Raw genomic sequence first — 23,526 nt, 5'->3', positions numbered from 1 at the left:
TGAGGTCTACTGACCTTCCTGCGTTACTGTGCGATACAGCACAGATGTGCATCCGCAGCGAGCAGGTAATGGGAAACCTAAGCGAGGTGAGCCGGTCTGCGCGCTGCTCGGCAAAAACAGTGACAAAAAAAATAGTAATAAAAAAAAAAGCAGAAGGGCAAGAAATTGATAGCAGATCATGTGAGTAGTGGCTAGGTGGCGCCGGTGACTGCGCGCTTGAAAGGGAGAAGCCGCATCATCATCATCGTCAAGACGGGGAGACTTTGTATTGCTGTCACATGGCTGTCACTGCTGTCTCGTGGCTGCGCTGACTCCACGCCTGATTCCTTTGTCCCGACTGTAAGTGGCGTGACGATGACAGCGTGCGAATCGTGCAAAACAATTACCCGTTGCTCTGTTTGACTGTTTGGGGCCTGTTGTCGTGCTTCACAACGGTGGCGACCGCCACTCCAGTGAAGCAACGATAGTGACGACGATGTTGCCGTCATTGGCATGCTGACCGATGACGACATATTATCAGAAGTTTTCGATGAAGATGGAAACTGTTCCAACGATGAAAGTCATGAGCAGCCCCTGCGGCGATGTCGCACTGTGCAAGAGGCCGCCAAAGCTCTCGCTGCATAAGAGAAATTTTGCGTCGGATCACGCGACAGTGAGCGTGCGTACCACCACTTGATGGGACTGAAAAAAATTATCGTGCAAGTTCCGACAAAGGAATAAAAAAACAAAAATCATGAAATAAAGGTGCGCACAGTATATATATATTTTTTTTGTTTTCATGGTAAATTCGATAATCCGGAATTCGGTTAACTCTGACATTTTTGCAGGTCCCTCGCGCGGCACGAACACGAAGTGTACCTGATCCGGAATACAATTTGGGCTGTAATCTGAACCCGCAGTATCGTCACTGGGCAGCGTGGTTGATGTTCCTGAACATCTAACAAGTCTTGCACCAGCTGTAACGCAAGTCCCGACAGCAAGCTTGTGGCCTGCGCCTTCTAGTTTTTGTTGCACATCATCATCATCATCAGCCTGATTATACCCACTGCAGGGCGAAGGCCTCTCCTATATTTCTCCACTTAACCCGGTTCTGTGCTAGCTGCACCCACTTGACCCCTGCGAACTTAATCTCATCCGCCCACCTAACTTTCTGCCGCCCCCTGCTACGCTTTCCTTCCCTTGGAATCCAGTTTGTTACCCTCAGCGACCATCGGTTATCCTCCTTTGACCTACATGTCCTGCCCATGTCCATGTCTTCTTCTTAATTTCCACTAGAATGTCGGTAACTTAAGTTATTTCTCTGACCCACTCTTCACGCTTTGCACATTCCTGCTGCTCTGCACGTTCCTTATGGTATCCAAAAACTTGTTGGATGCACAGTTGCAATCTACTGTTTTCTGGCATCTTGATAGCAAAGGGAAGAAAAAACAAAACTCGGCACAAAGCAGTGAGTCAAGAAACATGAGCGCTAACGGAGACGTGCACGAAGCGGCAGCCACGGCGGCAAATGCAAAACAGGAAAAAAGAAAGGGGGGACACGCCAGTCACGCCAGCCAACGGGAGACACAGAATGGCGCGCTTGCATGAGAGCCAATCAGAGACCATAAACGGCCTTCGGAAAACCAGTGCGCGCAGCCACTCTGCTTGAGCGAGGCCATTTTGAGACAGCACAAATTGCGCACAAAGAAAACACTTCAAACCAAGCCCAAGATGGCGGCAATCGGCCGGCTGCAACGCCTGTGATCCGCGCAGGAATTTCAAACAAATTTCCTCTTTTCGGGGGTGCTTTTCGTGCCCTCCGTAATGTTTTGAAAGCAGATTTTATTGCATTTCCTGACTGAATTCAGCATTAATAATTTAAGTGCAGATGCTCGAAAGGAATGTTCTGAAAAATAAGCTTTTCTCAAAATCAATTTTTTTTTTTAACCATTTTCGACTGTACCAAGATCTAAGTCTCTCTTTAAAGGGGCACAATGACGTGCATAAGGCCGTTAATTCCAGCCAACCTTTAGGTTCTTTGCACCATGCTGATGTCAGTAAAAAAAGAATTACAAAAATCGGCGCATGGAAACGAGAATTATTTGGTTTATAAAATTCTAAATACAAGAGAAAAAAAAAGCGCATCTGAGCTGGTGCGAGAGGGAGCCCCTCTCCCATTTCGCTCGCCCAGCGCTCAACTCTGGCGGAATCTAACAGAAACGCAGCTTTCTGCTGACGTATCGGAAGCTATCCACCATGGCTGCTTGTCCAACCCAACCTGCAGCCGCACTTTTTGGCAGCGTCATTACCATGGTAACGACGCTGCGAAGCACAGCTATGAGGACCGGCTTCTTCGTCTGCTCCCTTGGTCTGCTCAAAGTTAGCCTAGCCCACCAAATGCTGCTCCAAACCATCTTTGCCACCTAAGTGTAGTGCCCACATATCGTTCACGGCTCAATGCTGATAATGAATGTTTTCCAATCCAATTGCGGGGGTGTCGACGAGGTGGACCAGACGGTCAGCAAATCTGTGTCGCCGTTTTAGTGTTCCGCCGGCGTCCATCACTGCTGCTGTCACAGATAACTCTAGCGCTACTCATGCGAAAGGCAAAGATGGGGGAATGGCGTACACAAGCTAAGGCGATGCCTACCCTGTACCTGTACAGGGTAGGGAAGCGAACGTGCTTCATGAGCGATTTCGACACAACTAGCGTCATCTGTGAAGCGTCGGCAGAAACGATCAACCACTTGATTTTGGCTTGTCCAGCGATTTTGCCGACCTCCGAGATCCGAATGCTGTCAGCTGCCTTGGGATTTGAGGAGCCTGTGGGAGTGACCTTCGTGCTTGTGATTGTAGAGCCTGGACAGCGAATTGGACTTTTTTTCTTTCTCTGTTCTTTTTTATTTTTGGATCCACTGTGCCAGAAGGCAGCGGCGACCCACTACGAAGGGCAAAGCCACCATCACCATCATCACAGCAAGTAGACGCTCTATCGCGCTTGTTTACAACACCGCATTTACCTGAGTTTACAGTCCCCATCTTTACAAGCACTCCACGAACACACGCGGAATTAAAAAGCCTTTTATTTGTTTTCTGCATAGTAACTTGAAGAACATTCGAATGTAAAATCTAAAGTGCGTGCCTAACCAATCAGCGAAGCAGCGCACCAGCCTCCCAGCGAGAAGGAAAGTCATATCCGTTAACGAACTTCGCCGTCGTGTGCCGCTCACATCGGTGCCAAAATGCTGATTTCGCCGTCATGATTGATCTTTGGAGCATCAGGAAGGTGTAAAGAACTATAGAGGCCGGCTGGAATTAGTGGTCTGGCGAACGTCACGACGCCCCTTTAAGAAAAAAGGCTGAGAATTATACAAAAAACCCTGCTATGAAGGTCAGCTTATGGAAATGAGCTGTTGCACTACAGCACAGCCCGGCGTATCAACTGCAAATGAAAACATCTCTCACGTCGACTCACATTTTACCATCATGAAACGTGTGGGGTTCCGACAAATTTCCAGTAGTTCAGCACTAACACGGTCAGTTTGTTAGATCAAGGTCAACTGCCACAACAACGTCTGTTACATGGAGTTTTCAAATAAATGCATTTCAACAGGGCGGCGTCGAAATATTGAAAAACTTCACAAAATCAATGAATTCACAAAATGGAGGTTCGTAGGCAAAGGTTTAACTGTATAACCACGGTTAACTGTATGCATGGCTCTCTTGTCATAGCCTCCTCTCATCTCAAATGCATAGACAACCATATTCCAGGTGTTTGTTTCATTAGCAAACATTACTCTATGCAAACATTTTTTTTTTTTTTGAGGCCATTCAATGACTTGAAATTTTGGATAATTCGAGCATTTATCCAAATTAACCGAGATAATCTTCGTTTTGAAATGCTTTGGAGCAATTTAGACATTTAGGTCCTTTCTTATCAAGATGGCTCAACTAACTATACTGTGTCATGGGTACAGACAGTGCAGGCCATGAAAGACTGCCCCTACACTGTTCCTGCTCGCTCTAACCCATCCCCAGTAGATCGCATAAAATGCTTTCTGGACAAGCGAAGACGTACCCTTTTCCTTCTCGTCCTCTTTGGGTGGGGTGGTGGAGGGCGCAGCTGGCTTGGAGGCCTCTTCCTCCTTCTTCTCCTTGCTCCCTTCGTCCTTGCTGGCCTCTTCCTCCTCCTCCCCCTGATCCATGGGCTCTTCAGAAGCAGCAGCAGCCTCTGCAACGTAAACAGCCTTGTGCATACGGGGCCATGACCACTGCTGGAAAGGCAACGCGCATCAACGTGTGGCAGGCTTCCCTGGCCAATGACACAGTGTCCATCACTTATGATGGCTTTCTTTGTTATCCAAAATGCTTTTTTTTATATATCAAAAAGAAAGCCATATCGTGCATAAGTGATACATCAATTGCTCTGTACACGGTGGAAAAGAAATTCCTTAGGCACGTGTCGTCATGTTAAATTTATTTTAGGTGGCATGTCTGTGCATATGACGACAAAGCTGTATATGTACAGCCTTTGCAAAAGTTTAGAGCCCAGAGGGTTTGCATTAGAGTCCAGAGGGTTTGCATGACTTTAACAATCGTGAAAGTCCTAGCCATAGGAGAGAGTAGGACGAAATATCTCCTTGCCTTCAGCAAGTTTAGAAACCTGGAAATACATTACAAGCCACATAGTATGGCTCAGAAGTAGACTCCCTGGGCTCTAAACTTTTGACAAAGAGTGTACGTTTCATGTGTGCAGTAAACTAGTTGAAAGTGACACTTTGTCCTGTCATCTTCTCTGTGTCGTGTTTTTGCATTTTTAGACATTATATAAGAAAACAAGCTGAAGAAAAAAGAAGAAAGGATAAAAGTAGGCAAAGCAAGCTCTCAAACGAAAATGTTGCGCTCACTTCGAACCTGCTTTGCTTGAAGAAATTATTTTCTCCTGGCGTGCGCAGCATGCACGATGATTAGGAATGCCTCGACACCTTCCACTTTGCGTTACATCTCATCAGTTGCGTCCACTGCACTGAGTTGTTAAAGTGCGGACTTTGCTAATGTTCTCCACGACCCCAACAAGAAAAAAATACTTGGCCACATGTGGGAATATCGCGAACGAAGAGTGGCCAACTCTCCGCCCAACAGAGAAAGGAGTTTTCAAAAGGCGGTTAAGGCAAGGCCCGCGGCCTTGCCTCGGCTTTGTGGTGGCGCTAGCAGATGGCACTAGACATGGTGATGATGATAATGATTGCTACCACCATTGAGGCACACCCACAGAAACGGCAGTTTGCTTCGTGCAAAAGTCGCGCAGCACTGCTACTTTCAGCCAAATTTGTAAACTGATGCTCCTCGATTAGAAGCGAAAAATTAAATCATCTATGTCATACTGAAATGTGCTATATTGAAATTCTAGTTTTGAATTATTTTTACACTGAAAATGTCAGAAATCTAGTGGGGACATTTAAAATATTCATAAATTTGAAAAATTCGTTTATGCGGTGTTCATAGTAACGAGGTTCACTGTATATCCGAGACTGATTAATTGTGCCCACTTTAAGAAAACTTGACTCTGTACTACCATGTGCCAATACAGGCTATGGCACCTTCCATCTTTTGTACCTAACAGACATGTCCGTTTGATTTAGACTACCCCAGCAGTTTAAGCCACCAACCAGAGGCGGGCTTTTTCTCTCCCTTCTCCTCCTCTTCAGTGGCAGCCTCCGCAGTCTCCATGGGCTCCTCCTTCGCGTCCTCCTCTTCCTCCTTATCAACATCCTCCGTCTTGCGCCGCTTGGCCTCAGGCTCCGACTGGCCTCGCTTGGGAGCACTCCTCCGCTTGCTGGGGGTAGAAGGCACCTTCTCTTCTTCCTGCTCCTCCTCTTCTGCCGCTGCAGCAGCACGGCTTCCGCGTGCACCTCGCGTGCTCCGTTTGGGCCGCTCCTCGGCAGCAGGTGCCTTGCGCAGCTCCGCAGTTGCTTTGCGACCTCTTCGCCGGGGAGTCACCACTTCCTCTTCGTCCTGTAAGTGAAGAGACCACCACAATGAGCAGACAAGGGATGAAGAAAAGGACAGATAAGCACAAACTCAAAACTGAGGGTTTGGCAAGAAACCAAGATTTGTTATCGAAGTTATCAGGCAGAAGCTCGCTCTGGCAGCATTCGCTATCAGTGTTGACGTTTTTCCCAAACATCAACTGTACTCCCTAAAGTACAAATTTAAGCAACAGCAAATTCGTACACTGTATTTCTGGCTGCCCACCACCACTTGACACAGTGGTAGCCACATATTTCTTCCAAATCCAGCGGGTGTGGAGAAGGCAGCACTCTTACACAACCGCTAGCGGCTCCAGCGCTGTTCTCTAGAAACAAGAGCGAGTGCCCACCTCGTCCTCGTCCTTCTTGGCGGCAGCCCGGCGGCCCCCCCGGCGGCCAGTCGAGGCGGCCGCCTGGCCTGACCGCGCTGGTCGGCCCACCCGGCCCCCACGGGCTCCACCCCGCTGCTTGCGGGTGCCATCCCCCGAGTTGGACTCGTTCTCACTCTCGTCCTCCAGTCGGTACTCCTCCTCCTCCTCTTCTTCCTCCTCCTCAGCACCATCACTTTCCTCGTAGTTCACCTGCGCCACCACCCGCCCCACCCCTCCGTCACCGCCAATCAAGAAGCTGGGCTCTTTTGACGACACACTTGTGTTCGAGAATCCTGCTTTCACAAACTCCCACAAACAGACTGCCGAGAGGAGTCTGTCCAGGAACCTCGGTTGGGGCCCAGCAATTGAGCCGTTAATCCCCACCAGATGTCCAGCATTAGCCACAGCTGTCCTAAGCCAAACGAAGTTCCCTAAACGCACCTCCACATCTTATTTTCAGCAGAGGCCGGCAACGATATCCTTCTCCCTTGAAACCGCTCTGTCATGACAAACGACCTACGCTTTTAATTCTTCCCATTAAACGTTGTGCCAAGGTACATGTTTTCCCTCTAATTTCCACTACTGTATGTCACATGCGTTCCCTGAGACCACTTACTCCATCTTAACTGTACCAGCGGTTTTCACATGCACGATAAAATTTCCATTACTGCATGTCCACTGCCCCGTGGGTGGAGGCACACAGACACAGCAGTAAGCGAGTGAAGACTATAAGCCCATTTCATAGACCATTTAGTGTCTAACTGGTCTCCTCAGCCAGCAAGCCCAGCCCACCGTACTCTGAAGGGGAAGGGGGTTTCATCACAGCAGTGAACATAGTGTCATCATGACTGACACAGCTAGAAAGCAGTTTTCAGGAAGAGCCACCTCACTAAGTTCATGCTAACCTCAAACTAGGAGCGCGCAAAAATAAAACATTTGACTGCGAAGTGAATACATGTTATAAAAAATGGTTGCCAAAAGAAAACTTTTAATTACGAATATAGATAGATTGAACTAAAAAGGGAGGAGCGAGGGAATCTTCCTACAAGCACACGTAAAAAAAAAAAAGAAAAAAAAAAACAACTAGAAATACAGATAAATCTTGCATAATTTACTATAATCACGAGGCTTAACGGCATTAAATAAACCATAAAGTTTCTCAATACACTGCACTCTCTTTAAACAAAACATCAAAGCAGTAGGCTCATATGTCTCGTTTATCCAGCATTCCATTTATACAGAGAATAGCTTCCACTAATTCAATTATTTTTTGGCTTGTAAAACACAGAGGGAATGGCCATTTGTCTACCAGTGAAAAAGGATTTCACATTTCATTGCATGCATTTATTAAACAAAGCTCAAAAATGAGCCTTAATAGGAGTAGAAAGAAAGAAAAAGACCATGACCAACCAAAAAATTGGTAGCGCAAGTGCAGACACATGTTGAACACAAGTAAACAACAGCCAACAGAATACAGCCTCTAAACACACGCATGAAAAAGCCGTTGCCCGTCAGCGTAGTCCCTCTAACCAAGAAAAAAATTAAAAATCTAAAAAGCATTTCAGACTGTTTATGTGTGGGAGTAGGAAACCATTACTTTCTGCGCGGCCAAGCTTCTTTCATCAAAGTTCTTTCTGCTAGATAGTTCATGTGCGCGGTTTGTTGTGCACGAGGAACAGGACATGTTTGGAGATACACAGTAATGAGAAGAGATGAAAGATTTGGCAACTGCTTGTTTTCAAGTAATGTCCCTCTCTCTATGGCCTGTCACGTATACAGTGCACTTGACCTTGAAGCATCATTGCTGTGTGACTCTTCCCAGACTGAGGCACAGTCAGTGCTGTGACGTAACCGCAAGGTTGGCTGTATCTCAGCTGGTTGGTACAGTCAGTGCTGTGACGTAACCGCAAGGTTGGCTGTATCTCAGCTGGTTGGTATACTGCCTACCTGGCATTAGATCGAGAATATACAAAGGCATATGGGAAACGTCGTTCCTCTCCCATGCATCTGCGTTCGTGCCCGAGCTGAAACCAGGCAAGTTTTGGGGACTATCTCGGCCTCAACAACTCCAACAGAGTTTTGCCTAATGTAGCCAGCAAGGCTTCCCTCTGCCATTGCAGTGATGCAATTGGGTTTAAATCCCAGAGCAGAGTGAACAGATCAACTTCGCTGGCCACTGCATAAGAGCACTACACCAAAGTGGTAGCCGAACAGCAGCATGTTTACCACTCTTTTATCCTGCGCATGACATGTAATCTCCATCATCTTCTATCTGAGTGCAATGAATCCAGCACACTATCGCATTTCCCTCTTAAGGTGCATTAAATGTGGTCTTAAAGTTTGCATACAGGCTCAAATGAATAAGAAAAATTCACAATTTGCTAATTCTTACACGGCTCAGACACTTCAAACAGTAAAAAAAAGCAGACTGAATGTTAAAAATTAAAAAGAAAAAGAACAGTTGAAAGAGCTGGTGGCCATTAAATATACCAAGAGTCAGAGGTATACCACACAATCATCTCGCAGACTCACACACACAAACGCCATCAACTAGATATGTCCAGATTGCACGTTGCAAAACTGCTATTCTCATGCTCTTCCAAGCAAGAGAATAATGAAAACAAAAGGTCTAGACCTCCCTTGCCTCTACTTTCCAAAAAAAAGGGTGCCACCCTTGGTAACTACGATTTTGCGCAGACACTCACAGTGACATATCCCACAGTCAATACAAAGGATGCCGAAAATCTGTGATGCAACGCAATGCACTTCTCATTGTTGGACTTTCACAATGCTGGCGCTCATGCTGTCAAGAGCAGCAAAATTGCTCCAAAAAGCACGGACCCACATGGCTTCCTTAAAAGTGCACTAAAAAAAATTTCAAACTTGTTTTTTATAGTGAAAAATCTATCTACATACTCCTAACATTTTTTAAACCTCACTCACACTACTGTCCCATGTGGACAATTTGTCTATAAAAATCGAACGAAACATCCCTGCTCTCGCAATGGCTTGATGCTTTGCTGTTGACAGGTAATACGCAAAGTGATTTTGTAAGCACAGTCCGCTTGTTTCGGGCTGTTTTTCTGGCGATATGCACTCTAAACAAGAAACATGCAGCTGTCTTATTAAAATATTATTTAGGTTGTGCCCAGAACCATTAATGAAGATGACTTTGAATTACTATAATCTTCACAAATTATAGAAATCTCATTGACCACCGCAATGTGACAAGGTTGCGCCTTTCGGGAGCAAACAGTGCATGCACAAATGTCTCTTTTTCTTCATGGACTTAATTTGTGGTTATGTTGACTGCAACTAAATCTACTTATTTGCAGAACCCCAGAAATAAAAGTCAGACCAATAATTTCCAGCATGCTCTTTAGTACACCTTTAACGATGCAGTAGTAGTGGTGGAATGTCTCAACAAGCTATGTCGTCACGTTCAAGGCTGCGGTACACAGCATGTGACAAGGATGCATAAGAGATGTGCATGAGCTCGGGCCTGCCCAAAAGCCAGTACCGGGCCGGGCTCAGGCCGGACCCGGGGCAAGGTATATTTGTCTCGGGCAGGCCAGACCGGACACTCTGATCCCGAAAACATGAAACATCTGCAAAAGTGCGAATATGGCCATAGTGCAATAAGCATATAGAATGCACAGCATTTCCCCGTGTCTTCTCCACGCTGGAGCTTCCGAGTTCTTTCCCGGAGTCGACTGGCGTTTCCTCCCCACCTCCTAGCCGCAAACGAAATTTTGGTAGCCATCAGTGATCGAGCAGAGGGGCCGCTTGAAGGCTATTTAGTTTCGAGTTTTGCATCTCTGCTTTGATAACACTGGCGCTGATGTATAGGTATCCGTTTCAAAATTCGCGCCAACCCGTCGCCTATTACTCTTGCCTCGAATGGCCTCGTTTGAAACGGGACATAGCTCAAAGCATCTGCAGTGCACGAGTTTCCTTTGTTTCTCTTGCTGCAAAAATTTCACTTAAAAGGCACACAGTGAGCCAGGCGAGCTCCCCAATTACGTGGGCAGAAAAGCAACACCTTGCTTAGGCTTAGAGCTAGAGCACTTTTGGAGAAGCAAACAAGCTGCTTAGTGAAATATAAAAAAAAAAAAACATGTTAGTTTTTCCAGCCACAAGTAGCACTGAAAGAAACTTCAGCGCTACCAGATTCATTATTCAGAAGCGCCACAAATGCCTCAATTCAATAGATAACTTGTTGTTTTTGCACAATAAATTAATTCTACGTACGTGCTGTGCCCCTAATATTAAGCAAATTTGTCATTTCAAACGTGAGAACTCAACGTCAACGTTTTAAGATCATGGATAAACATATCAACTTCAAATTATTTTCTTCTTTTTCATCGCTTAAACTGCAATTATAGCATGACTTGCCGGGCCGGGCCCAAGCCTTAAATTTAAGTGCAGGGCCAGACTGGGCCAGATTCCAGCTCAAAATTTCGACCCGTGCACACCTCTAGGGTCTATGTTTAAGCTGTACCTTCTGGAACGAAAGAACCATGGCAGCAGAAGCAGGGAAAGTGTAGTGTGGTGAAGAAAAAATGAACAAGAAAGGGCCAAGAATGCAACAATACAAAAAGGCACAGATAAGTTGCCTAGCTGGCTGCCAATATCCTAGCCAATAACCGCCCGCATGAACCTGCAGCAAAGCCTGAAACCAAAACAATACAGCTGCACTGTGTTCCAGTCTAACAGGGATCCTATGCTTGCCATCATGCTTGCACAATGCAATTTCAACTCTGGTACGGAGATGTGGTCAATCACTTGCTATGCTGATCAAACCTCAGCACAGGCCTGTTTCATGAGCCCGTTCAAACCAGAGAGCTTTAATATTGCCAGTTGTGAAACTTCTCATATTTCCCATGTATGAAAATTCGACGGTTTCAATTGGTCGAAAGTTGGGTGTATACGAATGGTGGTGGCGCCCGCTGCCATTAAGGGGGGACACGGCTCTTTGGCACCGAAAATCGGCCTGAAAATCGGATTTTCAATTTTTTCATTTTCGTATTCCTCGCACCATTCCGCATCTGCACGCAAATTTTCATCCTTATACCCCGCGTATTTATGAAGTTATAGCGATTAAAAAATGCAGTACCACACCCACTGCCCTTTAAATTGTGGACAAACGACACCCAATTTCGATCGCCCGGCGCATGAGAACTACGCGCTCCACCGCGGCGATTTTGGTCTCGTTCGAAAGCGCGCGCTTTCGGCTTATTTTTTCTTTCGGAAAGCAACCCTGTGCGCTCCGCCTTCCCCATAAAAAACGAACAAAAAGATAGCATGCAGCGCGCGCTACTATTGGCCGGTTAAGGCACGTGATCAAAATGGCGTCGTTTGGTTGGTTCCGGCAAGCTAGCCCTGAAATGCGGACTCCCAGTGACGCCATTTTGTCTTTCTGCCGACCACGCTAGTGCAACGCGAGAGTCATGCCAGGCGCGAAGAAGTACCGCTCTTTGCACAAGTTCGGGCGAAAGCAACCAAAGAAACGCGTTAAGAATGCGACTTCGTTGCATACTGTGCAAGAAGCAAGTGCCAGTGCTGCGGGATTGTGTGACGATCACGTTGCGGGCGGCGACGCTTCTCCGATTCCGCTGGACAACGGCGCCGTTCTTCGTGCCGACTGCAGTCGTGTACGTATTGATACCGCGCCTGTCACTAACAGTGACATAACTCAAGTGAGTGCCCGTGAGCAGGCTACGCTTGATAGACTGGTATCGACGCCGGCGACGGCACGAAAGACCGCGCTGTTCGCCGATGCAAGTGGTGCGTCCGCAGAGTCAGATGCGGACGGAACAGCCTCCTATGCGGTAATTGACCTCAGCATTGTGAATATCCTTCTGGATGCCGTGCGGTGCAAAACGTGTCGTGGATGCGTGCGTTTAATTACCAGCGACCGGAGCTATGGCCTCGCCGTAAAACTGATCGTGCTGTGCGACAACTGCGGTGAGATTGCGGCCGAGTGGAACTCGCGGAGGGTTGACGGCGAGAAAAGGTGCAATCCTTTTGAGCTGAATATTCTGGCTAGTCGAGCAATGCTGTCGACCGGTAACGGCCAGACAGCAATGAACGATATCTTTTCGGCGATGGGGTTGTCGCGGCGCGGGATGCACAACAAGACGTTTCAACGGCATCTGAAGAACACACTGCAACTCGCTGCTACCCGAGCCGCCACGACCGCTATGGCACAAGCCGCGCAGGCAGTGGCGAAGGTCTACGATGACTTGTGTTTTGGGCATAGGGAGAACATTGCCGTGTGCTACGACGGCACATGGATGACGCGCGGACACTCATCACATATAGGCGTCGGTGCCGTGGTGGAACTCTTCACTGGTTACGTGCTTGATTATGTGGTGTTGTCAAACTTTTGTCTGGGCTGCGAAATTGGTCCCAAGCCAAACACTGACGGCTACGAACTTTGGAAATCACGCCACCAGTGCCAAAAAAACACCAACTCCAAGGCTGGTCAAATGGAAGTAGAGGCTGGCAAAATTCTGTTTGAAAGATCTCTGCAGCGCCACAACATGCGCTACACAACCATGCTATGCGATGGGGACAGTCGCACGTTCAGTGCTCTTAAAGATGCTGCAATCTATGGCTACATTGAAATAGTCAAAGAGGACTGCATAAATCACGTGCACAAGCGTATGGGAGCAGCTTTGCGCAACCTCTTGCAGAGACACAAGGGTGCAGGGAAGCAAAGTCTTGGCGGCAGAGGAAGGCTGACAGCTGATCTAGTTGACAAGCTGGCAATATATTATGGCCGAGCGCTTCGATCAAATGTAGGTGATGTGGATGCCATGCAGCGAGCTGTGATGGCGACATATTACCACATCACATCTACTGATGACTGCCCCAAACACAGTTTGTGTCCTACTGGTGAGAAGTCATGGTGCCGCCACAACGCTGCAAAGGCAAAAGAGGAGCCTGCACCAAAGCACAATTACAGTCTGCCAAGAGATGTGGCTGATGCTCTTTTGCCTGTTTATAGTCGTTTATCAGAGAAGAGCCTGCTGCAGAGGTGCATTCGGGGGAAGACCCAGAACTCGAACGAAAGCTTCCACTCGGTCATCTGGACCTTGATCCACAAAGAGCGGCACTCGTCACTGTTTGCTGTGGAAGCAGCCACAGCAGAAGCTGTGCTGCGCTTCAATGCCGGCTGCAAGCATACAGCAGCAGCAATTCTGCAAGAATGCAGTACAAATGTGACAGCAACTGGGTCCAGGAGAGCTGAAGAAAAGGACTTGCACCGTAGCGTACGTTCTGCAAAGAAGTGGGCGGCTTCGCTTGGCGTTGCTAAAACAGAAAAAAGAAAACACCGCGACAGCATGCACCCCGACTATGCTCCTGGTGCATTTTAATAGCATGAGGTCTTTGAGGTTGCCCTTCCTGATTAAATGCCGTGAGGCTTGAGTGCTTCCGACAATCCCCCAATTTTGGTAGTGTTGCATTTTTTAAAGATCAATATCTCTGGCCCTGTTCTTGCTATTGCTTTAAAAAATTTTTTTCTAGAAAGGGAATCCTGCGAGTCTCATGAAACCAAGGTAAATGCAGTGACGACAAAAGAAAATTTGCTGAGAAGGTTATGTTGTCTTCGGTACCCAAATGGAATTTTCCTTTCAAGCGTTTCCTATTGCGTAACTTTGGCTCAAATTGGCATAGGCCATTAATTTTCGCTTCAGATCACTTTCCACCTGTTTCTGATCTTGTTGACATATCAATCATTGACATAATTTACACCTACATGCTGTGAAGTGTTTTTCCTCGTTTTCTCAAAACTGCAATTTTGAGGGTGCTGCAATTTTGGAGGAGAGATATCTCTTAGTCTATTTGTGCTATAGCTCTCATTCTTGTCTTGTTAGAAAGAGAAAACCTTCGACAGTGCCGTAGGACAAAAATATGTACAGTTATTATGCGGCAACATTTACAGAATTAATTATCAATCTTAGGTGCCAACCTGGGCTTTTATTCATAAAAGTTTGACTTATTGTAACTTTGGTTCAAATTCTTCTACCACGTTAATTCATGACTAGCGGCACTCTATGATCCTTCTAGATCACTCTGGCAGGGCTATTCTCCTCATGCCATAAAGTGTTTAGTAATTAACTCACCTCCAAACGAAGAACATGAATTAGGTAATATTTTGAAAGCTATTTCATCTACAAGAAAACTAATCAGATATTTGAAATCAGCATGCAAAAGTACATTAATGGTGCAAGTTTCAGTCAGATCCACCCATAAATAAGGAAAAAAGTTTTAAGAGGGGTGTCCCCCCTTAAAGGAACCTGCGTCTAAGCTGCAAGCTTCCAGATTGTTGATAAATGAGAAACCACTGGGAAAATAAAATAAAAATAAGCTGAAAAGTTGCAGCAAAACTTTTTATGACATAACAGCTACAGAGGTAATCAAAGTGATTTGCAAAAGGCAATGATGGCAATAGCAGAAAGTTTCTACTGACCCTCCTAGATGATGTGACAATTCACAGGCACCCGAAAAGTGCCTATTAAAACCAGTCACTTTTTGAAGTGGAGTTTCCCAACTGTTATGATCAGACAGCTCCGATTCAAATAAGCCAATGATGTAGCAGACGGTGAGTGAATAAGATTAGGAAGTTTTACCAGACAACGCAGACACAACTAGCTAATTGAGAGAGGCCTCTGCCCTGCAGTGGATGCAGTGTGTTGTGAAAATGATAATGTCTTGCGCTTGGCGACACTTGGCTTTAACAACGGCCACAACAACTCTGGGTAGCCACAAAGGACTCACCTGTCCCGATGCACGGCGTGCACTCTTCACACGTGTGGCGGGCGACTCCACGGGAGAGCTGCGGTGGCCTTCTGCCGAAGAGGCTGCTGTCTGGGCGGCCGTGGAGCTCCGCCGTGTCCGGCCGCCGGTTGTCGTCGCTGCATAGTCAGGCCGTGCTGCTGCACGCCGACTAGACCGCCGGGGGGCGCCCTCCTGCAGAGCACCCAGGGGTGGAACGGCCAAAATAGGTTTCGGAGCAGTTGCACAATGGAAACATAATACACCCATTCAGCGCAAAAAGTGGACACGTTACAGTAACAACAGATTTGCTCTACTTGTTTGAGGGCACCAATTTTTTCCTTGACTTGCAATACCATCACTGCTGCTCTTTCAGCCCTTCCACGTGGTCAACTGCCTTTTTCACTTTCCTCCAGACATCTGATGCTTTCACTGAGTGCTAGCAAATACCTTTTTTATTGTTTCAAAACCAATATGATTAATGAAAGTGGCTGCAAGCACAACAAAAAATTCTCGAATGGTTTAAATATTAAAACAAATAATGACAAATCATGCAGAAACTAGGTTGTTTCCGCATGGTCTACGAAACTGAGGCAGCATAAGAGCAAGTTTTCCAGAGGCCGTATTCCATAACCTTCTAGTTTCCATCTCGAATTCTTTTGATCCCCCACTGGCCTAAGTAACTGTTGGGAGACAATGTCATGGCTTCCAAGGTGCATGAGAAGTGGCAAGGCCATTTTCTCACTAGTGACTGCCCCCAGCACTGGCTGCATCAAGCAACCAATGGCAAACCAGGGCATGCGGTGAGCAGCTACACGTATCTTGTCGTTCCTGTGAGTAGCTGCTTGCTGCTTTCATCTAATGCTGACATCCGACCAAATGCAATGGAAAATAAAAGCTTAGGAAACATGGCATAGGACGAACTTTGATGATTTAGTTTATGGGGCTTAACGTCCCAAAGAGACTCAGGCTATGAGTGGAGGGCTCCGGAAATTTCAACCACCTGGGATTCTTTAACATGCACTGACATAGGACAGTACGCAGGCGCCTTGCTTTTCGGCTCCCATCGAAAAGTGGGCCGCCACGGCCAGGATTCAATCTCTTATCCTCGGGCACAGCAGTCGAGCGCCCTGATCACTGCACTATCACGGCAGGGCAACAAACTTTGAGTAGGGAAGCATGGTGCCTCACATGAGAAAACCGAAACTCCATGCACTAACAGTTTTGGATTATTGTAAAGAAAACGTTTTTTGAATATGGCTAGGCTTGCTGAAGCAGAGCGACAATCAGTACAAAACAAGCTAATCAATATGTACAGTACACAGAAAAAGTTGATAAAGCAACTGAAACAGAGAGGACATCAAACTTTACACTCGTTCTAAATAAAATATTGCATGCCAATGCGATAAGGCCCCATGAAGGCCACTAGCAGTTCTGTTGTGATTCACAAGACATTTGTGTTCAGTGCAGAGAGGTGTTTCCCCTGAAATGGCTCACTTTTCGTGGTATCCCTGGTAATTCCGTTTTTTTTTCCAGGCACACAAAATTTCCCCTGACAATTCCATGTTGGAGACACACTGATTGACAATATTCTTAATTCTAAGCAACACAACCTTTTGAGGAAGTCTAGCTTTAAAAATAAAATGAAGGCATAGAAATTTCAATTTGCCATAACATATTACTCGAAAATACCAATGCAAGCTGCAAAACACCCAAGACCAAACAAAAATGAAGGGTGAAAGAACGGGCTCACACTGCCTACTGCTTGGAAGCACCTTTCTATACTATTTGTTTGTTTGTTTTTTCCAAACTGAACGATGACTCCAAACAATACACTTAAGTCTCGAGCTCACCTCCTGCATCAGCGTCTACGAAAAATGAATTCCACGGTTGCAGCCTGCACCCCTGTACTCGACGCAGATCTCATTAAATGGCAAACGCCTACCTCATCGACCCTTCTAGTACACTTTATCGAAACTAAGCGAGTTCGAAATTTGGCGCGCCGACTGCAGCGCCGCAGCGCGGCCCCTCGGCGAGAGGGTTGTCCGCAGGCAGGGTTGCCGGACAGCTCACCGTGGCGGCGGTGGCGGTTGTCTCATCGGGTTTGCCGTCCTCAGCCGCCGGAGCTTCGGCGTCGTGCTTGGCTGCGGCGGAGCGTGCTGTTCTGCGGGGCATCCTGCTGCTGCTGGCTTCCTCCTCCGCTCGGACCTCAGGCGCCAATCCGCATGGGTTGGAGCACCGCCTGCTGCCCAGACAGCGCACACGCCGCTTATCGCAGCTGCCACCGCATCACGCCAGGGGCGCGAAACAAGCACAAAACAAAACGCACCGTAAACAAACCGACGCGGCGGTGCACAACGACGCCTCGAGAGACTGCAGGCGATCCTCCTACTGGACCACAGACACGCGAAACTACTGCGCGCATCGTGGCCGAGAATGCCACGAATAAGCGGCCCTTGTGGCGCAATGTTTTCTGCAGCGCCGCGCGACTGAGACAGCCTGACCCGCACGGAAATGGCGGCAAAATTCGTGCAAAAGGGACTCGAACGTGCCGTACACCGCTGATCGTGATGGCAGGTAGCCGCCACGCCGGCTCATCCCAGCCGCGTCACTTTTCCCGCTATCCGATGCCAAGTGCGTGCGCCGATGCCGCCAGCTTTGCAACCGCTACGCGGCGGGCCACCGACCGTGGCTAACAGCCGGACGTCTAAGCCTAACTAAGCGCAACTTAGGCTTAATGCGCTCCGTTCCCAGCGCGACAGTACCGTTATTGCACATGCCAAGCGCGCCCGTGTCAGCCGACTCACTTGAACGATGACGAAAAACGCTGTTTCGAGGGGTTAAATCCGATGGTCGAAGAAACGTCCGCCGGTGGTCGTGTGTTTGGCAATGCTTTAGGACACTTAATCCACTTTTGAATCCAACGCCATGAAGAAACCTCCTCGACGCCCCAGAACACAAACAGCGAACACCTTCCGCACGCACACTCTTTCGGGAGCTTCCGTGCGCGGCGGCGCAACGTGTTACGTGCGTGTTCCCGTTGGCTGCTTCCGCGGACTCGTCCTTTTTACGCACGCTGAATGCGCTGGAACAAAATAGCGCAGCCAGAGCGTTGAAGCCAGCCGCAGTTGTAGCCGGTGCAAGCCGTGCCATTTCCAAGGGATCGACATTTGAAGATGGGATAAGGAAGCACACAGGTAAGATGGGACGCAAGGAAGACAAAATTATGCTGTGACTATCTCCCTTACGTCCTGTTGTACCCGCGGCGCAAAGAAACTGGCGTTGACGCGGTTCCACTTGAAAGTAGAGAATGTTGCACTGGGCATCAAAGAGATTCCAAAAACATACCAAATAAAACAAGAAGGAACTCCTCCAGGACTTCTTAAACAATACCGCTATGGGACATATTTGGACGTTTTTTGAGAGCTTATTTGGACATTGTTTAGGAGGTTTCCTCGCCATATTGTTATTCTAGGACCTGCCTTTTGCAGGAGCCTTGTAAGAAGCATGTAATCATGATGCCCTCCAAAAATGCTTACTGTTTCCAGTTCTCCCTTTAAAAATAATACTGAGCTCGTGTTGGTATTCTGAGCAGACTCAACATGCCATTTTTAATTTGTGTTGGAACCAAGCAGGACTGGTTCGGGCAGAATATTGAAGCAGAGTTGAATTTCACTGGAAACGTGGCCACCGTGCTGAAGTTGACCGTTCTCAGCATTATTCTAGTTATTTTTTGGGTGTTGAACGCGTGTTGAAATTATGGGCTGATTCAACACGTATAGCATCTTTGACTGAATAGAAATAAACATGAACTCCCATATGCCAAATCAATTTTTGTAGTGTTAAACATTGCTGCAAGCTGTGATTCAGCCTTATCTGCATGCATAGTTCTCATAAATACAGGTATTTATATTATTTACAGCATAATTAATCTGGGTCACATGCAATGTATTGTTAATTGCACCTCTTCATTTCTTTGCCGACAATATAAGTAAGGTGTTTACTTGGACCTATTTTGTGTTCTGTGGGGAAGTTGAATGGCCTTTTTTGCAAACTTGTGATTCATATTGAATCAACCTCAAATCATGGCAAGCTGCATGTAATGCAGCATATTAATCACGTGGCCTTTGATATATTTTCCAATGGATCCAATTTTCATGTTTCAGCTAAAGAAATTATGGGCTTACATTTGCTATTTATACAGGGTATGTCTGGAAAGTTATGCAATTTTATCAGTGGAAAATAAATTATTCAAAATATCATTAGGAATGGTTAAAAAATTTTTAAGTAGTCCTCTTTGGAATCTACACATTTTTACCAGCGACTCTGCCATACACTGTATGCACCCTGGAAGGCGTCGGCAGGAACCTTGTTTAGAGCCTTTGTCACGGCCGTTCGGATCCCTTCAGTGTCCCAAAATGGACTTCTTTCAGGGTGCTCTTGATCCTCGGGAACGGGAAAAAGTCTGGCAGAGCCAGGTCAGGACTATAGAGGGGTTGGGGCAGCGTCTCCAATTTGTGCTTGGCCAGAAACTCCTATATGCGCAGTGAGTATGTGTGGCTGGGAGCGTTGTCATGGTGCAACTCTCAGGTATCTGCGATCTTTTCCCACTCGAAGGACTCTTTTACTCAGTCTCTCAAGCATGTCCACCTGATAGACAGCGTTGACTGCCTGTCCTTGGGTTACAAATTCGTTGTCGACTGCACCCTTGGCATCAATAAAGACCATTTGCATTGTTTTAATTTCGACTGGCTCATCATTGCCTTCTTGGGGCGAGAGGCTCTGAGGTTTGCCATCCGGAACTCTGGCGGTTCATGGTGCTATTAGAATAGGAATTTGACGCTTTGAGAGTGAGACAAAGCATATTTCCCATGGGCTTGTTGAATTATTTGATAGGTCTTGGCAAGACTCATTCAGTTTATCACAGAACTTAATTGCGTAGCGTTATTCGCATGCGGATGCCATCACACGTCATGACAAGGGCGCTATCAGCAGGTACACGGAAACAGTGATCATGACGCTCCTATAGCTCAGAGCAGTCTGCGCTACACAGTGATGAAACGTGGAACGTCCCCCTTGCCTAAACTATAGCCAATTTGAGCGAGGCAGGGTTGTTTAGAGCAGCTGAAACAATAATTACATTACTTTCTGGACACTCTCTGTATGCTCTGAAAATCAGTTGCAATCCCCCAAACTTTGTTCGGCAAGCGCAAAGGGAATTTTTGTTAGCAATTCTTGAGTATCATAGCCCTGAGGGGGCGACACCAACATTTCTAGCTATAATGATAAACAGTATGCCTTTTGTTTTTGGCATTAATAGCAAAATTGTGGAGCTCTCGTTCACTCTTTCGTGCAACATGGTGCATGATACGACAGTTGTCCTTGAGTGTATTTAGGATGTTCCTAAAGGAGCAGTAAATGGGAGATCTGATGGAGATCATCCTTTGGAGGTTAGAACATATCCCTGTCACAAACCCCCGCCTTTACGGCCAACAGAGGCGAGGGATCGCCGTTACGGTTATCCGTCGTTCCTCTATGAGGTTTGCGGACACATTTAAAAGTTAGGCCAGTCACCGTGAAGTATGTGTGTCGGTGTGCAATTGAGGATTTAGTTCAAACAGGTTACTTTCTTTTACAAACAAATGTTTATAAATAGTAGTCCAAATTACACTGCGTAATAATAGAGTACAATAAAAAAATAAATCGCCACGACAAGATATTGATAGAAAGACGAATAATTATAATTATTCAAATGTAATACATGAGGGTCACACATTCAAATCAACATTTCAGCTTCTATATTCTAACATTAAAGATGTTGTAACATCTATTTTACATGAAGCTGAGCTTTTAATTGTATACATATTGCATGAATTTTTGTGAAAAAGTGTGTGGTCACAGCTGGCAGTTGGCCCTTTTTCAGCATTTCTTTCATGTATGCTAGGTTTTCCAGGTAAGGAGGTAGCTTCTGACCCTTTCTTTCTCCTAAGAGACTAAGAGAGCATTTTGGTGGGCTAGTTGGTACTTGAAGAATGGGCATAAAAACAGCGTGAAAACAGCCCTGTGTTTTGTCTATGTTGTGTTGTCAAGTCCTTGTTTTCGAGCTGTTTTTTACCCCACTTTTTCCTCTCTTGCCCATATTATGCTTTCTTTCATTACTTGATCTGCTGCCAAAAACAAGAATGTTAAGACTGCTTAAAGAAAAGTGGTTGCTAGGCATGCATCTTTACTCATGTGCTTGGGGTACATAATATTAGATCATGCTCAGTTTCAAGGTAATGGGCCTTGCTGCAGCGGCTTAGTCACTCAACTGCTGAACCCAAAAAGAGTTCAAACCTGGCTGCAGCAACCACTTTTCCATGGAGGTGAAAAGCAAGGTGCACGTGTGCTGTGCAATGTCAGTGCACGTTAAGGATTCCAGATGGTTAAAATTTGCAAACCCCTCTTCTACAGCATGCTCCTAGCCCGAATTGCTTTGGGACTGCAGCCCAAATACATCCAGCACACATATCTGCTAAAAGCCTCAAGTTATAAGATGATAAGAGCGACCACTTTTGCTCAGCACCTAAATTTGTCTGCTCATAGCAAATTAGAAAGAAAAATGTCTTTGTTTGCAGTGGTAGAGAGCTGTTGCATCATACAAGAATGATGCATTAAATAGCAGGCACAATTGTATGAGCTGTTGACAATTGGTCACACAGTTATCTGAGTTATTCTATTCAGAAATAAACTAATGGTACTTGTTATTTTATGCCTAATAGCATTTGCGCAACTATGATTTTCTTTTCAGTGAAAGCAGCTGCTCCGCCTGGGAGGAAGAGGCCTGAAGGAGGTGGCGGCCAACGCCATCACAGCCATCATGGGGGTCTCTGTACAGCGCATGTACAGTCTTCACGGCCGGAAAGGAAAAAATTCCTTTATTGGCCTAAGATTGTGCAAGGTGGCCACAGGTATATTTTTATTAATTACAGTAGCTTTTAATTTTAAAACATGAGCGAAAGCATATGTAACAGGCTTTGCTGCACTTTGTTTCGTCTGTAAAATCTGTTACCACTTTACCCAGCTTACTTCTTTTTTATAACAGATGAATATTTTGTTACTGCAATTGTTTGTGGGGCTTGCTGCAGTTCTTCTTAGTGGGCATCTGAAGAATAAACAACATGTGTTTCGAAATAGCCCTCAAACCATTCAAGTCCATCTTTTCTCGCAGCATTGCAGTCATGTTGCACTGGCCAGCTATTTGTGTTCCCCCTCTAGTCCTTGAAAGGTGGACCGTAGTGTCATAGTAGCTATATACGGTTGGTTAGAAGAGCTTTCTTGCGAGAGTTTTTTCTAAAGTTGTATTTGGTTGCCTAGTCCTTGAATTATGAGGCTCATTCCGTGTAACATTTACTTGTGTGGCCTCTTCTGTTTTTTTTCTATAAAACTTGTTGCTGGGCTAGTTCCTCCGTCCTCGTCCTTTTGTGCTACCTTTTATTCTTCTGTTTTTTCTTTCAGTGAGACAAGCTTGATTTCTGTGAGCCAACAAAGTGCTCCTGTTGGCCTAAAATGTCCACTTATCTTGTGCAGATGCCATCTGCGAGAAGACTGGCGTGGATGTTGCCGAAGCACATGGCTTCATTAAGAAGTGGTTGCCAGGTTCAGTGGACCGTGGTGGCGGTAGGAAGCGGCGCTTTGCCGAGACGCTGAATGCGAGTTCTACCGCCAGCCTGGCACTGCACGAAACCCCTGTGCTTCGGCAACAACCAGTACGGCACCCTCGCTGCCTCACCCGGTCCACACCTCCTCCAGTGCTGCCTCGCAGGGCCCTGCCAGCACCTGAGCCTGCCGGCAATCAGTGGGGTTGCCTATCTGCACCTGGTGTGCCAGCCAGGGACGATTTTTATTTTTAAATAAATGGTTACACTTTGATTCTTGTTGCGCCTCATTTTATGCATGTGTATATAAAGGGTGCTTGCAGTTTGGCAGTAGTAAAGCATGTGGCTCATATAATGCAAATATTAGCTGGAATGCACTGAAAATGGGCCAGCTTTAACAAATAGGCTAAACAATGGTCTAATTGTGGCATGTCCATTTTTGGTAGACTGGCTGAATGCAGGTTCAATTGTGGCATGAATGTCAGGCCAATGTTATCACCGGCATAACAGTGGTCTAATCATGGGTGAACGGTGGGCCAACATGAATATATGGGGAGTACAGTGGATCAATCATGGCCTAATGTCAGACAAATGTAGGCTGAACAGTGGTCCAATCGTGGCATGAACGTCGGCCCAAGGTCGGAAAAAGTCTCTTTTGGCCTAAATGCCAATGACAGTCCGACTTTCGCGCTGTTTTTTTACCAATGTTACGCCAGCGCTGGTCCA

General features: G+C 46.4%; 2 protein-coding genes across 5 annotated transcripts in view; one reads left to right on the top strand and one right to left on the bottom strand.

Annotated features, from left to right (window-relative positions):
- The window catches only part of LOC146208835 (uncharacterized), a 41,272-nt gene extending 23,113 nt beyond the window's left edge, over positions 1-18,159 (bottom strand). Inside the window, exons 1-6 of one of the 3 annotated variants that reach the window (XM_084596239.1) lie at positions 17,971-18,158; positions 17,237-17,408; positions 15,167-15,358; positions 6,359-6,589; positions 5,649-5,994; positions 4,058-4,210 (exon numbers count right to left, since the gene is read on the bottom strand). In XM_084596239.1, the coding sequence (XP_084452365.1) occupies positions 4,058-4,210; positions 5,649-5,994; positions 6,359-6,589; positions 15,167-15,358; positions 17,237-17,338 (1,024 nt within the window). In that variant the 5' untranslated portion in view covers positions 17,339-17,408; positions 17,971-18,158. Of the gene's footprint in view, positions 1-4,057; positions 4,211-5,648; positions 5,995-6,358; positions 6,590-15,166; positions 15,359-17,236; positions 17,409-17,970 lie in introns of all 3 variants that reach the window. The other 2 variants (XM_084596246.1, XM_084596249.1) reach the window with 2 other exon arrangements.
- Positions 18,160-18,208: 49 nt separating this feature from the next.
- Positions 18,209-23,074, top strand: LOC146208834 (uncharacterized). 2 transcript variants are annotated; one of them, XM_084596256.1, is made up of 4 exons: positions 18,222-18,360; positions 19,597-19,709; positions 21,954-22,113; positions 22,733-23,074. In XM_084596256.1, the coding sequence occupies exons 3-4, from the start codon at positions 22,023-22,025 to the stop codon at positions 23,053-23,055; spliced, it is 414 nt and encodes a 137-aa protein (XP_084452382.1). In that variant the 5' UTR covers positions 18,222-18,360; positions 19,597-19,709; positions 21,954-22,022; the 3' UTR covers positions 23,056-23,074. The 2 variants fall into 2 exon arrangements, with proteins under 2 accessions (XP_084452388.1, XP_084452382.1); XM_084596262.1 differs by lacking the exon at positions 19,597-19,709 and having other exon boundaries at positions 18,209-18,360.
- Positions 23,075-23,526: the final 452 nt, after the last annotated feature.

Source organism: Amblyomma maculatum, chromosome 1 (assembly GCF_055883805.1).
Source record: "Amblyomma maculatum isolate TAMU_Amacu chromosome 1, ASM5588380v1, whole genome shotgun sequence".
In the NCBI taxonomy this organism is placed as follows: domain Eukaryota; kingdom Metazoa; phylum Arthropoda; class Arachnida; order Ixodida; family Ixodidae; genus Amblyomma; species Amblyomma maculatum.
The sequence above is the reverse complement of the archived record's forward strand: the minus strand, read 5'-3'. Positions and strand labels throughout refer to the sequence as shown.

Coding starts and splice junctions, on each gene's coding strand:
- LOC146208834 (XM_084596262.1), top strand. CDS start 22,023: ATGGGGGTCTCTGTACAGCGCATGTACAGTCTTCACGGCCGGAAAGGA. Junction 22,114..22,732: donor ATTGTGCAAGGTGGCCACAG/GTATATTTTTAT, acceptor TATCTTGTGCAG/ATGCCATCTGCGAGAAGACT.